Source organism: Phalacrocorax aristotelis, chromosome 2, assembly GCF_949628215.1.
Source record: "Phalacrocorax aristotelis chromosome 2, bGulAri2.1, whole genome shotgun sequence".
In the NCBI taxonomy this organism is placed as follows: Eukaryota; Metazoa; Chordata; class Aves; order Suliformes; family Phalacrocoracidae; genus Phalacrocorax; species Phalacrocorax aristotelis.
Window position 1 is genome coordinate 28,139,215 of NC_134277.1, and position 17,213 is coordinate 28,156,427.

General features: G+C 39.8%; 1 protein-coding gene across 3 annotated transcripts in view; it reads right to left on the bottom strand.

Moving 5' to 3' along the window:
• SLC25A13 (solute carrier family 25 member 13) overlaps positions 1-17,213 on the bottom strand; it is a 100,743-nt gene that overhangs the window by 44,806 nt on the left and 38,724 nt on the right. For all 3 annotated transcript variants that reach the window (XM_075082886.1, XM_075082885.1, XM_075082884.1), the window contains one exon: positions 4,913-5,052. In XM_075082886.1, the coding sequence (XP_074938987.1) occupies positions 4,913-5,052 (140 nt within the window). The remainder of the gene's footprint in view (positions 1-4,912; positions 5,053-17,213) is intronic.

Below are 17,213 nucleotides of genomic sequence, written 5' to 3' on the forward strand. Positions count from 1 at the left end.
CTGACTGGATGCAGCCATGTATGCTCTTGCTTCACTCCAATTGTGAATGTAATTTCAACAGAAATTTGGAAGCAAGCAATTTTGGGAGGTTTACAGTGGGAGGAGCATGAGAACACAAAAAAACTTTGTCAGCTTGAGGCAGGCAGCTACTCGGGAGGCAGAGAGCTCTGAAGAGGAGCTAGGTATAATAACTCTTGTATCCCTGAATACTCCCCACCTTGCAGATGGAAACGTATGAACAAATGAACAAAAATGTTTGTCATTAAGCGGCAGCATCACCAAAGAAAAAATAAATTTAACTTAGCAGAAGGATTACATGGGAAACTGTGAATGTTGCTTTCTTCTCCTTCTCTCATTCAATTTGTTTTAACCGCCAAAGCTGCTGGCAGTGTTGTGCTGGCAGAATCCAGCATTAAAATGCAGTAAAAAACGTGGACACCACTTGCACAAGTCCAATCTGTTACCATCTGCATAGACCTGTCAGCAAGTTTGGAGGTATGTATACCAGTGGTGGGACTCTGGCTCACAGCAACGTCTCAGCCACAGAAACAGAGTGGGGCTCATATTCCAGAGAGATACATTAAGTGCATGTTTCTTGTCATCACCCAGCTAATTGCAGAAAGGCTGTACAGATGAGTACAAGCCAAAACACCCCATCCTCTCCTTACTAATGTGATTCCTTTCAATCTTCTTGGTACATGTGGAACCCACTAGAGAGAAGCATTATCCCACTTGGTTAAACACATGGTCAAGGACTCGATAACTGCCTTTTGCTCATACTCGTCAGCTAGGAAAGAGCCACTTAGCTGTAGATAGACAGCAAGACAGAACTCTGAATAGGATGATGTCAGTCTTCTGGAGCTCCCTATTCACACCTCCTCCTTAGTTCAGAAATGAAATGGTTTAAGCATACTGCAAATAGATACAGAAGACACATCCCACCTTCTCAGAAAGGTAAGGTCTTTTTAAGCTACTGTTATTTTGAGCTGTGCTAGGCATCTTCCAGTTCCACCAAGCAGAAAAAAGCACAGGTAGCTTCAGCCACGTGACATTCCCAAACCATGATGATGGCAGCGACATGGCATACAAGAACATGCAGACCATTACACGGTAACACACCTAGTCTCAAAACTAAATTTCACCTGTAAAGTCTGTCACAAAAAAAAAAAACAGAGAGACATCACTTCTCTGATCACTGTACATTGCATAACAACATAATAAACTCCTTAAAGTGTTTAACTCAAAAGAAAGGCTATCTATTCCCTCAGTCTCCAAAGCCTGAAAGTTGAGACATCTCAGAGCATGACTAACTACATTTCAAAATGAGACTCAGTAGCTGCTAGTGATTTATCAGGGAAATCTTTATGAGACGTTCATAACATCACCTGTGCTGTGTATATGGAGCTAATATAAAAAATACTACCTTAAAAATAAACTGAAAAACAATAAAGCAAAGTTGTAATGTTTAGAGATGCTATCTGACTTGCAATAATTTTTATTGTTTCACCTAGTTCACTCCAATACTGTTTACCTAGACAGACCAAGGTTTAAAAGACACAATCCTCAAGGCTTTGCAATAAGAATTGCACATCCTAAAGAACCTTCTCCGACTAGACTTTCTGTAAACTTTGATATACTTAGAAAACAAGCGTCTCCCTTGATGCTGGAAGTCCAGAGTCCTCCCAGGTAGTGTAAGACTTCGTGAAAAATTAATTTGCACATCATGGTGGGCATACTGACACCAGAATTTTCATGAAATAATTTCCTATGTAGAGATTTTATCTCAGCTTTCACTTACAGCTCATTAAAAGCTTCTTTACTTTCCACTTACATAGAAGTTTATGTTTGGGTTTCATCCCAATGGATCTACAAGTCATGAGATACAGCATAAACCTTTCCACTGGAGTAGATCCCGGGGTCCAATTACAAAGAGTACTACTTCATTAACTAATATGCTGGGCACAAATAAATTCCCAGACAATGTGGAAATGGATTTACCAGGCCCACATATAAACGTATGTTAAAATTCATCCCGTGGAATAGATTTTACACGCTGAGAAAGGAGCCAATGTTGCTCTTCGTGAAGCAGACTTGCCACTGAAATGACGGTGGAACATAACCGTATCTGAACAGATATAGATGTGATGGATATGTAGTGGAGATATATGAGCTAATTTTAAGCTAACAAAATGAGAAGCAGGGTAAAACAACACACCTTGAGCTCTGGGTTGATGCAAATAGATTGTTAACTGTATCAGAGCCAAGCAGTTTGGAGGTTATACTTTCGGGCATCTCTGTTACTGTAGACAAAAGAAGTGCTGGCAGGATATAAATATTCAGAATCCCATATAAACTCTTCTTATTTAAAGCCAGAAGAGATCCACCTTGTGCATGGATAAAATAGCATTATTTTCCATATACCTTCAGCATTGCCAGAAGTGATGATTAGCCCAAATGCTGTGACAGATAATGAATATGAAACAACTTTATGTGGCATAATAGGAGCCAACATGAATGAATTTGAATCTAGCTGGATTATTTCATTAAAAGTTGCAAATTGTGTTGTACTTACAAAGCAGTACCTGAAGCGCCTTACAGAACCATCTGGTCCATGTTAAGTGCAATGTAAAGAGCATTCACACATCAGGAATGCAGAAAGGTAATTTGGTATCCACTGTGGTCTCCTGCTGTCTAAGGTCCAAGGTCTAGACATCAGACCAAGGAGACTGATTCATGCACAGGCAGAATGTCAGAAGGAAAGGCTGAGTACCAAAGGTTAGAGGGCTTAAAGGAAGATTTCTACGCCTGTGAACTCTCATATTTGTGCTGAGAGTAATTTCTGCGCCCAAACTTCAGCATGTATAATGCAATGCTGCAAGTCAAGAATCAGCAAGGGAACTTAGGTGTTTCATAGATTTACAGTTCTAGAAAGTGGGTAAACAGATATACCCAACTACTGTGACTGACTGAGCATCCTAAAAGACTGCTGATAACAGACAACTGCAGCAGTCTTAGGACAAATTATTTCTTTGGAAGTCCTTGCTTCCTGCACCAATGCTGAGAGCATCTTTATATGCAGCCTTAGAACTTTTCCTGAATGCATCTCACCTCTCTCAAGGACACCCAGAATTGTCATCCATATTTCTCCATGTTTACACTCTTCCACCCTCTTTCTGTCCTATGTGGATCATCACCAAAACAGCTGTCTGGCTAATGAGGATGACTGACATGTTCCAAAACAACCTTTTACTCTGTACTGCAACTAGCTAAGATTCACTTTTGCATTAGAGCCAGTTAAAAAAAAAATAGTTTGGGCAGACACACCAAAACCAAATACAATTCTCCCCAGAATATGAACACATCCAAGAAAAGTCCTTTTAGATAAGGAAAGAGGGATACCCCTCCACGCAAGGAGAAAGCCTAGTAGTCAGGACTCATCTCCAAAGTTAGAAAACTCCTGCCTCAGCTCTTGCTTTTCCTCATTCAAAGAAAAGAAACATGAAAGAACCCAAAGCCACAAAGAAAGAATTCAAATCTTCCAAATACTCAGCCATGAGGTTACAAGCTCTTTCAGGCCTGTGGCTCTAACCTCCCTCGCCACTCCCCTCCTCCTTTTTTTTTCTTTTTTGTAAAAAAGTGCCCTTTTTTTAATTCAGGGTTTTTCTTCAGGTCTTCCCCAGATCTCTAAACAAAAAGATACGAGGCACATGATACTCTGTTAAGACTGTGATTTTAGTCCACCAAAATCAGTATACATGAACACCAGAACATGTGGCCAGAGACTTTTTTTCCTAATCAAGTAACACATTTGCTTTTTTACCCAAAAGAGGTTCTAGATCACTATTCTGTCACAAAACTGGTCTGTCTTAGCTACTTAGGAGTTACAATAGTCAATACAAAATCTAAGGGAATATGATTTAATCATGTGATACCTGACGTCCTCTTCATACAAAGTTAATTAGGCTCTGTTCTACAAAGTCAATTTGAAACATTTGTCTCAATAGCATTATCTTAATTATTCCTCATCAAAATGATACCACCTCCTACTGTGAACTAACATACTTGTGTAAACAAGAAAAAAAGAAACCTTGCAGTCTTGAAGCAGGTTCCCATTTTAAAACTCTCTAGTGTAAATACTAATACAGGCATTAAGTATTCAGAAGGAATACAAATAAGAAACTCACGTGTTTTACCACTTCAAGGATCACTTTTCCTACTGAAGACTGTTTTTAACAGTACTGCTGAGATACAGATAATCTGTTTATTTTTTATTAGCACAATATTTTGGTTTCTCTAACGAAGTACCCTAAAGCACAAATAGCCAAGAATTCCTTGGAAAAGATTGTATTTTATTCTCTATATACCACATTTCCCTGAGATACTCTTCATTCAAAAAAGGTCAAAAGTAAAGAAGTGTGTGGAAGGGCTTGCAGGAAAACAACTTCTTTATTGGATATCAGCACTGAATTAAATACAAATTTGGTTAACATGCTGTTTACAGACAGTACTTCTTAATACCAGTCTGGCAACTGGGTCCAAAATGTTTAGTACTGTTATTTAACATTTTTTGACTCATGTGATTTAAATATACAGGAAATTTTCAGACTTTGAGGTCTAGGGGTTTGATTTCACTTCTCTGTCTACACAACAGTGTAAAAAAGATCACCTTCTGCACACAGGTGCCAAAAATGAAAGAAAAGAAAAAAATCCCAGCTAGCCTGAATCAGTAATTTTACCACAAGCATATCCTATTTATCAACACACTATTAAAGTCCAGTACTCTGACTCAAAAAGCCTACACTCAGTCCATCTCGCAACTTTCCTACCAATGTGGTGTTTGGCAAGTCTGCATATACTTTGATTCTTGCATTCTTCTTATTACTCTTGACAAACTGTATTATATTAGACCCACCAGTAAAAACTGGGTGAACTCCGCATATGTTAGGTGTCTTTTTCTATCCTTTCCAAAATGCAGCTGTACGAACTCTGAATTCCAGTTAAACGGAATGTGCTGATGAATTGTGGTCTGGCCAAAAACTTGCTTAGCATCCTCTGGGAAGAAAAGAAAAACGTTCATTTAATAAAAACATAAAATAACAATAGACACAAGCATATATTTCTGCAAGAAAAACAAATGTGATATTTTCTAACAGAAAAGCAATACTATTCATACAAATTAGTAACATATTGTAAAGCAAACCTGATTTTGTTGTTGACCAAAATCATAACAAATGAAGTTTTGAACACCCTCACAAATACAATCCCTAAACCATCTCTTTATTTGTGAAGTTTTATACTCACAGCATTTGATTAGAAGACACTCAACTAGATATTTCAAGTTTCAAAGTCAAACAAGAAAAGATTAAAATTAAAAGACAATTTATAAAAAGATGACTAAAGATAACCAATTTTCAGTATAATCTTTCCAAGCTGCTAACAATGAAAGTTTTGTGTCACTATAATTCAGGCTTTTGTATTATTCCCAGAGTTCTCCACACTGAAACAAATCAACTACAAAAATACCAGTATTTCAAGAGCCACTTTTCTGTAGCTACCTTACAGGAGCAGCGACATGCAGGGAAAGGGGTGGGGGGCAACACGGCAGGCAGGAACACAAACTTATCACCACTTCCAGCGCTAAGCAGACTTTAACCCTAGACCCCTAGGAGAGGTCTAAGCAGATTTTAACCCCCCTTGGAGGGGAGGGGGTGGAAAAGCACAAGAAGTTTGTTTGAGCACACCTAAATGCAAGCTTCATAGTTTAGTTCAGTTTAGTAGTTGTAACTGGGCAATGGTTTATTAAGGGCGTGGCAGTCTTTTTGGTAATATATGGCATTTTTGGTGAAGAAACAACTATTTGTAACACAGCATCTTGTACAATCAGTAATAAGGACCATATATTGCTGGAACTGGACTGTACATATTTTAACTAACGGAAACAGCAACAAGATTTGAGGAAGTACTTGTCTCATACGACAGCACCCATTTCAGTGTGATAGTCTGTCTCAGCCAAAAATACAGGGCAAAGATATCTTCCAAAGACAAGCTCAAGGCCAGAGGTTCCCAGCTGCTATATACCTTCTTAATTGCCATACAACTCCTCCAGCAACTCCAGCCAAGAGCCAGTTCTTGTCTCCTGCTAATTCCTGTGGGCATGGAGAGCTGGTTCCCAGGAAACACTCCCTGCCCACAGGCAGGGCCAGGAGCTGATCTCCTTCTCCCTTCACGCTTTGTGGAAAAAAGACCAGGAGCCCAAACCCAGAGCTCCTGTCTGTCTCGGTGAGCAGCAGAGCTGGAAGCCAGTTCCCAAGCATGGTTGGTGCCTGGGGGCAAGGAAATCAGCACAGCTTTGTGCTTGCCTTTGTGCAGAACAAGCTGGGAGCCACCTCGCTGGAGCCAGCCTCTGCCTACCAGGCTGGCCTGGGAGCCGCCTTACAGCTCACCCCAGTGCCACAGCAAAGATGGGAGCCGACTCCTTGGAGCCACAAGGTCCTGTATCCTGTGCAAGTTGAGTTCTGGCTTCTGGTTCAGCCTATGCTAGCCAGGCACAGTGGCTCTGCTGACCTGGGGGAACCCAGCCAGGCTGAAGTTCCCACTTTCAGGCAAGGAAGTAGGAAAAAGCAAGAGGTGGGTGGGATGGCTGAGAGCCAGGAAGATGTCAGGATGTGCCCAAGTGAATAAAAGATAAACACATAGGAAAAAATGGTCCCAAGGAGGTGAAAGGGGCAGGTGTCCTGCCAGATAGACCCAAAAGCACTGCAGTTGGTGCTACCCCCAAGGACAGCTTGTTCTAAAGCATGACGGCTGTTCATATTCTGGGATTGACGGGAAGAGCAGAGATGATACTGTGAACCTCTTCCCGTCCCTCAACACAGTCAGTAATTTTATCTTTAAAAACACACCACCCACTGATCCCAGGGAATCAGTGGTGAAAGAACAAGTTTGATTTAACTTACAAACAGAAAGACTGACCCCAGTTAACCTCAAATTCTTAAAATTCAGAACTTCAAGCCCTAATGTCCTATGAGAATTTTCTCCAAGCAACATCACACAGTGCCCCCCGGACAGCATTGTTCATTCATGTCTTCAAGCTCCATCACAGCAAGCTTGCATCTTGTCCGCCAGCATTCTCCAGGAGCAAAATTCTGCTCTCAGGGCAACAGGAAGGAAAGCCAATCGGTTCAGGGTGAGGTCCTGTCTCTCTGCTGAATGTCTTTTAGTTAGGATGCTTCCTACTGACACAGTTTGAGGTATCTTGCCACAGCCATTAGAGATCACCTCTATAAAGTTGCTGCTTTCTGCCAGACTTCCTTCCCCACTCCTCAAAGAAGGGAACCGGCATGAACAAGACAGACTGTGCTGTCCGCAGACAAGAGGAAATGATAGCAACCACTCTGCTTTTCGAGAGGAATTAAGATATTCCCAGAACAGCTCCGGTATCTGTCTCTTGCACAGAAATCAGATGCTCACCTGCTTCCTCTTTCTCTCCCATTCCATCTCCTGAATTTCCCCAGAGCAATTGGATGAGATTAGGAACACGTCACTGTTTACCAAAAGCTATTGGGGAATGGACACAAGTTGCTCTTGGGGAGATTCCGATTGGACACCAAAGGGAAATTTTTCACAGTGAAGACAGTGGCATAATCTCCCCAGGGAAGTGGTTGACTCCATCACATTAGATACTTTCAAGAGTCAGCTGGACAGGGTGCAGGGCCATCTTATCTAGACTGTGCTCTTCCTAGAAAGGTTGAATTAGATGATCCCTGAGGTCCCTTCCAACCTGGGATTCTGTGATTCTATGTTTGGTTGGACTCCAGATTTGTCTTTGTCAGAGAGAAAAGGTGCTTTCTTACTTGATGCAAGGTAAGAGATTGGAAACTTAGCTAGTACAAAAGCAGTCTCAAATTTCTTTTGCTGGGGCCAGGCTCCTCTCAATCTTTACTTCAACTTGACAACAGATGAATGTTACAGAGCATCCTCTGATTATGCGACTGTAATTTTAATTAGTTATCATACATTAGCTCTCTTGAAGGAACAATGCATCTTGCTCCCCCAACTCTGTGCCCTGTAAACTCTCCTTAGTTGTGGCCCACAAGAAAAATTCCAGCTCATAAAAATCAAACATCAAGAAGTGAAAAAAAAACAAACAGTAATTTCAGGCAATGTTTAATTACTGGCATTACAAATGGCAAAGGAGCTCACAGCAATGGAACTTAGAAACTCATCAAGCCACTAGGAATATAGTGAGGTATATACCCAGAGCATTTGCATTCCCCTTGTCTATTACAGAAATTAAAGGCTACATGCATGCCTTAGAGGTTCACATAAGCACAAATATCCTTCCAGACAGTCCAAGCAGGAGATATACACTTAATTTTTGCTATGGCTTGGAAAACACAGACTACTGCATTAGTGTAGGTATTTAGTACAATAGCAAGGGAACTCCCTACACTACTTGATCTTTTCAAAATCATACTGTATATTGATGTCAATATGTCTTAGCAACTAATACCAGGTGCTTTTCTGACAGAGTGCATGTTGGATTATACAGTGCAGGTAGCTGAATGGAAGATTGCCAACTTCTGATTCCTTGATGGCATGAGACATGGTATCCTGTTTGCCACTGCCTTTTTACACATACTCTGTAATTCCTTTTCACAACTATTTATGGTTCTCAAACTCCTGTATACACTCAGTGGACAGTGTTCTTCCTCTTTCCTCACTAGTCTCATCACCCATTCACCTACAACAATGTCACTGACTCAAGTCTCGTCTGTAGTCAGATTGCCTGATTCAGATATTAAAGACATGAACAAATTTTAAGGTTTTTAGCCTGTGGTTTAACCATCAAAATGTATCCAATTACATACTAGGACTCACTCCAAGTTATTGTTCAGTTTTAACAGTATCATCTCCTGATCATCCAAGTCAGGTATTAAAATAAAAAATGGACAATTAAAAGATGTAGTTTCACCTTACACCTGCAGCTGAAGTTCCATGGCTACCCACAAGTTGCTGAACTAAACACAGTACAGAGCACCAATGCCCTTCAATGACAGGAGTTATTTGGTTTAGACTTTTTTTTTTAAGGAACCTGTTTCACAGAGTCACAGAATAATTTGTGACAGAAAGGACATCTGGATGTCATCTGGCACAACCTCCTGTAAAAGCAGGTCCAACCAGTTCATGTTGCTCAGGTCCATGTCCAGCTGAGGTTTGAGTACATCCAATGATGGAGATTCCACAACCTCTCTGGGCAACTGTGGTTTGATGCTAAACCAATATTTAATCAAAATATCTGATAAACTTAAGCTTTAAAATCCATATTTAAACACTGTTTATTTGTTTTAGCTTTAAACAGACAAATATGTCAATACTCCACTGCCTGGAGCTGTACAAGCACAAGACCTAAAGCCAGCAAAAGATACAACCATTTCTGTGTTTGCATTGTTTGAACCAGAGCTGTTGGAAAGCAAAACAAACAACAGGTTGAAGGAGAAGATTTTAAATATTCATTTTCAGAAATCCATGCTGTCATCTGTGTCAATCTTAAAAAAAAAATTTGAAACTAATTTTTAAAATAAATTGCAATGTTCTATAATAAATGTTTTTCCCTGCACTGCCTCTAATTAAAGGATACCTTGTCATTGGTTTCTGATCCCTGTACAAAAAAGATGTTCTATTTTCCCTCCAGGTGAAGTGCCTGCTGGTTTACAGTGGGTTTTTTTTCCCCTTTGGGTCCTGGGGACTTTCTTCTCTCCAGTGTACTGATGTCTATGCTTAAATGCTTACTGTGCAAACAAGTACACTGCATTCACATTTCCATACTATTTATTTGCACAAGTACCTAAATGTTCCATGCAGTGTCATCGTTCAGTCTAATGAAGTTAATACTCAGTGCACAGCTAGAAAAAATTTAATGATCATCATCAAAAATCCCACTCCCCTTACAAAATAGCGGCAACATTTCTGCAGAAAAGCTGTCACAATTGGCTTTATTTTATATGTTCTATGCTATATACATTTTGTATATAATGCATGTTATATCTTTATGCATTTAAGTAATGTGTGCATAGTACAGAAAATCTGTACCAAAACCTTGGGCCTTGATAAAAAATTAGATTTACCCTGATGATAATGGTAATAGCAACTTCTGTAAAGAACACCAGCTACCTTCTGCAAAGAGGGAAACTAAAGACAAAATTGAAAAGACATAAATTATCATAAGTTAACAAGAGTTCCACATGCACCAATAACCTTTTCAAACCCTTCTGGCACTAACTGTTTCTATATTCATCATACTTAGGGCCCTGAAGTGGAGCATAGAAGCATTATAGCTACAACTTGGATTAAACAAAGCAAAATTAACGCAAAGAGCGTGGAATAGATATTTTACTATAAAGAGACAAGATATTTTTTTTTAAACTTGAATATGCAAACCCCTGTCATTCTGCTCAGACAGAAGGTGATACCTTTATAAAATCATGTTTTGTTAATGCTTAAGCACTTCCATTCGTGCATTTGGAACAGCCTCCTTTAAACGGCTGCAATAAAAGCAGTGCATATTTTTCAAAGTCATTTACAATAAATTGTACATAGAAGAAAAGGCAAAGAAGGAAGTCCAGTTGGTCAAATTGAACTGTTGATAAGAGTAGCCGTTTCACTATCAAGTCTAGGAAGCCCCAGCACCTTGCCAACTGCCAAGCAAGACCTGACCTAAAGCTCAGCGGAGATGAGAACAGAACGATTTCCACAAGTTCGTCAATGGGTCCCCATTGACCATCTGAAACGACTCTCAATTTTTCCATAATCTTCATGACCCTGAGTGCACCACCAGGTTCTGCAACCTCTTCCCTATGCCCCACCCAGGAGCACATGGATCAGAGTCTGTGCAAAGAGTCGTGGGAGAAAGAGCTGGGAGAAGGTCAGGTCCTTAGTCCTCCTTGCCTGAGCCACTCCGCAGGGATGCCTGTACCTGCCCATGCACTTTGCTGACCCAACCCCCTCACTTGGCTTCCCAGCCTGACCTTGGACCTTGCCTCATCCCTGCAGACTTGTCTGTCCATCACTGGACTCTCGGCTGACCCTGGTCACTGTCACCAGACCTGCTCTGCTGTCCTTGCTTGGGCAGCGTGGGACTGCACCCCTTGCTGGGTGGCCTCTGCCCATGCCCCGGCCTCTTGGCACCCTCACTCAGCTGCAGGCTCACCTGCCTGGCAAAGCGACCGGCCCTTGCTGCTCCTGACCACAGAAAAAGTATAATAAACTTCTGCAAAAGCACATGCGTAGAGAGATGTGCATATATACATGCCAAAAATAAGTAATAATGTTCTGTATTAGCTTGTTTTACTGTAATTGTTCAGGTTTATCCAAGGTTTGGGTTGGCTTTTTTCTGTGGTTTTGTGTTTCGGTTTTTTTTATTTACTGTTGTGAACTTCAAATACACAACTAGTTAGTGTTTGTTTCCATCCTTCTACAGTCTGGCACTAGGACTGTTCTATAATGATGACTTTTTACTTTGGAAAACATATGTCCACATCACATCTGCTCCGCTAAGGTATGGAATGATGGGTAGTCCGAGTACTTGGCTGGGTTGTCCATTTATCCCCATTCACCCAGAAGAGGTACAACACTTTGGAAGTACAAGCGCTACAATCACCTTCTTGATCTCCCTGCTGCTTCGTCAAGAAAATGGATTGAAACAGTGGCCGTGCTGTAAATTAAATAACACATTGGAATAGCTTGATTACTAAGGATTGCAAAGGAAAGGTACTTATCCCTTCAACTTCCCTCAACAAAGCAATAAGAGCAGGAAGAGCTGTCACAGCCACCTTATTCCACGGGTTGGAAGCCCTGAAATAATACATTAATGCTGTATTTTCACTGCCTCATAATTCCTTGCAAAACATGGACCACAACTTATTCTGCAATTCTGAATTAAAAAAACAATTAGGTTCTTTCCTGCGTAAAATATTACTAGGAAGGTATCTGGTAGAATACTCAAGATGGCACAGTAGAAACGGAGCACATAATTTGAAGATAATGGGATTATTACACAACTCAAGAAGGGGGGGGGTTTGATTTGAAAAAAGATAGCAGCTCAGGTCAGTGCAATTTATCTGCGCTCTATCATGTGGTAGTGCTACTGTTTTAAAACAGATTCATTCAAAAGAGTGCAAAACCCTCCATTAGTGCACCCAATCCATTTAGACTGAGTTTCACCTGCACCTAAAACTGTGGCTGCACATACACACTTGCATATAAACCCTTAAAAATTCACTTATTTTGACAATTTTGTGTGTGTGTACACGTGTGTAAGTGGTAGCTAATTTTTTTTATAGAAGTAGTTACTCCAAATTCAGAGAAAATCCCTAAAGACAAAATTAAACTCAAATAGTAAAAATGGCAATTTTAACCAATTTACCTATGTTGAGCTAGTGCAGCTGTGGACTAGTGCTGAGTTGTAATGGACAAGCAGCGTTTTCTGCTGCTTAACATAGGCCAGTGTTGCTTGTGTGTAACCAAAGCTGTCATATCAAATTCAACGCCCCCATTTCCGTGTTGCTAACTGAAATCATCATCTGGACTCATTTCTGTTATCCCGACCATGGAAATGTTAAAAACACAGGACTTTCAGAATCCAGACTCACTCAACACCTGTTTCTTTACACTGGCAGGGACTGACCTCGCTGTAGTTGTCCAGAATACATATTTACTTCAGAATTCACATGACTGTTTCCTACAGTAGTTTAATGTACCAACCAAAGTGATAAAAGCAAACTCCTGGCTCAAAGAAATTATCCTAATCTTTACACTTTACTCTCCAACACAGACTTCAGAGCTCTATTTCTTTAACAGCTATTTTGCTTAGATACATGGTATAAAAAAAAAAAATCACTTTCTTGCAAAGCATTAACATACATTTTCCCCCACTTAAATACTTCAACTTCAAATGCACCACAAAATGTACTCCCACAACAGTACTGTATTAGTATAAAACTATTTTCGTTCAATTAAAATGTCTAACTATCTACCCCCAAACCTACCTAAACTGTAATTTTCACTTTGAGCACTTCCAACATGTTCTCAGTTTTGTTTTCTTTTATCAGCTTATCAAATCAGGTCCTGCATTCTAAATGTTGGAAAAAATAGTCATTAACTGCTAGGTAACAGCAGATTTTCCAATTTAGAAAACTAAATTACACACACTGCAAAAGTATGTGTATTTTGCTATATGAAATTTCATATTAAAATCTGTAATAACACAACACTTTCCTAGCTTTTAGGGGCTGCTGAAGTTTTTACCGTCTAATCTGTAATTCCAGGACAATTTGAAAAGGTGATGGGAAAAAACCTAAAATAAAAATCAAGTTTAAAGCTGTATAATGCTGCTGCCACAGCTTTAAATATATTCTGGTGTGGAAGCTTCTGGTTCATCCCCAAATGCTGCCTAGTAATCATGCTGGGCTTTTCTTTCCCAACAGGATATACAGCTGTACAAAAGATGGCTAACCCGCAGCTTACTGTTAACCAAAGAGTGACCTCACATAGTTGAAATTTACTCTCAAATTGGCTTTTCCACACCTATTTTTTTCTCCTTAAGTAGCATCAAGTAGCAGCAGAAAGCACAATATTTTAGCCATCTGAACATGTGGTATTCTTGAATTATCCCACCAACTCAAAGTGCTCTCTGTTACCTCTGTCTTTTAAAATTGGAGCCCTTATAGTCAATCGTTAAAATCTACTGTTAGCCTTTCACAAAAAGTGAATTTTTGACCCACTGAACTGGAACAGCTGCTGAGTAGTTCTTCTGATCTCTGACAAAATACCATACAACACATGCAAGCCAATCTGATCTTGGTGTGCATCTACATTCAGTTGTTCAGAAAACACTGCTCATAGGTCATTAAAAATTTCAAAAAATCAGAGTGGTTCTTTTTGTAGTACAAAGTGGTAATTTAAAGAAGTGCAATAAAGCTCCACCTATATAAAAAAAAAGGATGCCTTCACAATGGTTTTTCACCACCTCCATGTAACATTCCAACATCTGGAGCATATCAGTGGAAAGCAAAAGCTTATGATATTTGTTGGACTGCCCACATAAAATGCATTGGTTGACCCGGCACATCTCCAAGCAGAAAATAGACTGTACTGCAACAGCCCTAATGGAGTTCCAGCACCCTTAGAGGCAGTCACAACAGGGCAGAGAAGCAGGAGGCTGGAGGCTCTCACTAAAAGTGGCTGCTTCCATTCAGATGTGAACCACATCCATTTTGTGGTTGGAGAAAGCAAAAAAAGGCTTCGTAGCACCTGTTGTACACAGAGGTGAGATTAAGACCGGTATTGCTCACCTAATGTCTTTCAGGTGTTGTAAGTAGACTTTAAAGATGACAACACAACAAAATCCCCACAAAGACCCCAGCAAACCACAAAGTCCGGTACAAATCCTAACAGAAAGTTCAGCATACATTCCCTTTTAGGAGAGAGGATCTAGCTACTGAACAAAATTCATTTGGTTATAACATCAGTGCCCTATCCAAACTCTTCAGCAAGGACAGAGCAGTCTTACAGGTTAATTTTACATTAATGGAAACACTATCACGAGAACATGCTTGTATCTTTGTGATTTTTCCCTATCAAAAGATCTATGATAAGCTTCAAGTTTCACCCCTCCACTGAAAACGTTCTTATTTTTAAATTCTCTTGCCTTCCCATGTTCTGGTTGTTTGTGCTCTTGCCACTTCTAAAAACTATGAATTCACTTCCTCATGACATACCCACACACTGTCCAATTCATATTGGCCCTGATTTTTGATTGAGATACCCGAGCACATCTGGTACCTCTGCTAAACAATGCAAATACCCCAAAAAGCAGGCTCTTCCCAATAGTACCATCACTTTCAGCAGTTAAGACTCTGGATCCAAGCTTGTTTGTTTCTTCTGTCCTCCCTGGATGTAAGGGGAAGTAACATGAATTTATACACAGAATGTTACATAATTGGCTTACAGAAAAGGTTTTCAACATTTTTCCAAGACGCAATCCCTTAAAAATATTTCTACTTGAGCTGTGCATATCCATAATTTCAGTTTACTGGCAACAGCCTTATATTTCTTCATTACCTTTCCTGGCCTCCTTAGAAGGGAGGAACAAACTGCCAGAGCCCAAAGACCACAGGTTTGGAAAGCACTAGGTCCCAGGAGTGCATAAAAACTAAATTCACCCCTTTTGCCCTGAAGAAGAATAATAAAAAAACCCCAGATTGCTTCCATCAAGGTAAACAGCATAACCTGGCTAACTAAAATAAAATACCACTTTTATTTTCTCCATGTAAGACAGTCGGGGGTTGATGCACATGACATGCATGGAGAGGCTGGTGGTATGGGGTTTTCTCAGCCTGGAGAAGGACAAGCGAAAGGAGGACCTCATTGCTGTCTACAACTACCCAACGGCGGGTGAAGGAAAGACGGAAATTCACAGTGGAAGGACAAGAGGCAATGGATGCAAGCTGGAACATGGACAATCTCAACTAGGCACCAGGAAATTATTTTTCACTATAACAGTGGTCTAACACTGGAAGATGCTTGCTTACAGAGGCTTCAGACTCTCCATCCTCAGAGATATTTAAAACCTTGATTGCATGTTGCCCCCAGAGCAATCTGGTCTTGATGGCTCTGCCATGGTTTGAAGCAGATGGCTGCTACTGTCCCTTCCAACCTAAACCGTTTAATGATTCTATGATCATTCCTTGGGTTTTGGTAACAAAGAAGAGAGATGCTCTGCCTTCAGCCTGATGTTTGTCGGTAGGCAACTTTGATTTAAAAATAAAAAGACAAAACAAAATCATGAACAAAGAGCAAACCAAAACACCAAATTTCAGTTTGGGGTGACTTAGAAGACTCAATATTATTTTCTAGACCAAATGAAACACAACTGTGTAAAAGGATGGACCTCCTCCTAATATTTAATAGGACAGATTTATTTTTTGACTAAACAGGCTTTGTTTTACTTCAGATGCCTTCCTGAAAGTCTGCCTGGTTACATAACTTTTTAGTTAAAAGAAAAAACAAAAACAAGAAAAACTTGCCAAGTTGACATATGTCTAGAAATGAAGTTCTCTGAAAATAGTATTAAGAAGATTTCAAGAATTGTTTTGAAGAAAATAAATATACTAACAAGTCTACCTTACATCCTCTTTTAATTAAAGCTGCCCATTATTTGTGCAAAATCCAGTACAAACAACAAAAAATACCAGAGACTAAACAAATGTTGCATTTGTAATGTTGCCGTTGGGATCATCATATCTAGGCAACTGTCATTTATAAACCAACAACTGTTTCACTGTGTAGGTGTAAGCTAACACATCACTAGCTTCAAATGGTTTCTAACCAATTTGAATAAGCAATGGAAATTTCACTGAGAAATACTGAATATTGCAATTTATCAAGTGACCAAAGCTTACAGCCTCAGTAATTTATTTTGGTAGTTCAGATTTAGCTTTTCCTTGCTTTACATGATATTGAGTGGGCTGGGATGGGCATCACTAAGCTAGGTGTTCTGCAAGAAAAAAAACTAATTCCCATAGGAAGAGCCAAGTCATACCAAGCAATTACAGGGCAAAGCATAAAATTAGTAATCCTCTGTAACAAAAGCAAGAGCTAGCTCACACAGTCTCCACATAATCCTTTGGTCAGGAAAGCAGTTGTGAGAGTCCTGTAATAATTCTTTGCATATTGAAAAAGTTTCAGAGCATTATCATAAGAGGAAAAACTCTGAAGCTCATCACAATAGCTGTATAGCTATTTAAACATCTGTTAAGAGCTATGTGCTTTTAGAAAGTTTACAAACAAGTATTCAGGCAATTCAAGTATCAGATAAGCAAATAGGAGTGCTTAGTAAGATGTATCCTTAATGAATGTGTTTATCTAAGAACTGTACTGATATAATTAATAGTAGAAGCACAGACCCACAAGAGCTGCTGTCTACATGTAAATAAAGTTTTGTTTTGAAACAAAAGCAGAATACATTGCTTGATTCTGCAGCTGTTACGCTAAACAAGCAACTATTTGGGGTTTGGTTTCCCCATTCCCTTTGCATTTTTGCGGGTTTGGGGGGGTTGCTTTGCTTTTCCATTTTTTTTTTTTAAATTGAAGGACTGACTTGTTTTACAGCATACTCATATTTCTCAAAGCAGCACAGCACAGCATCCATTTTG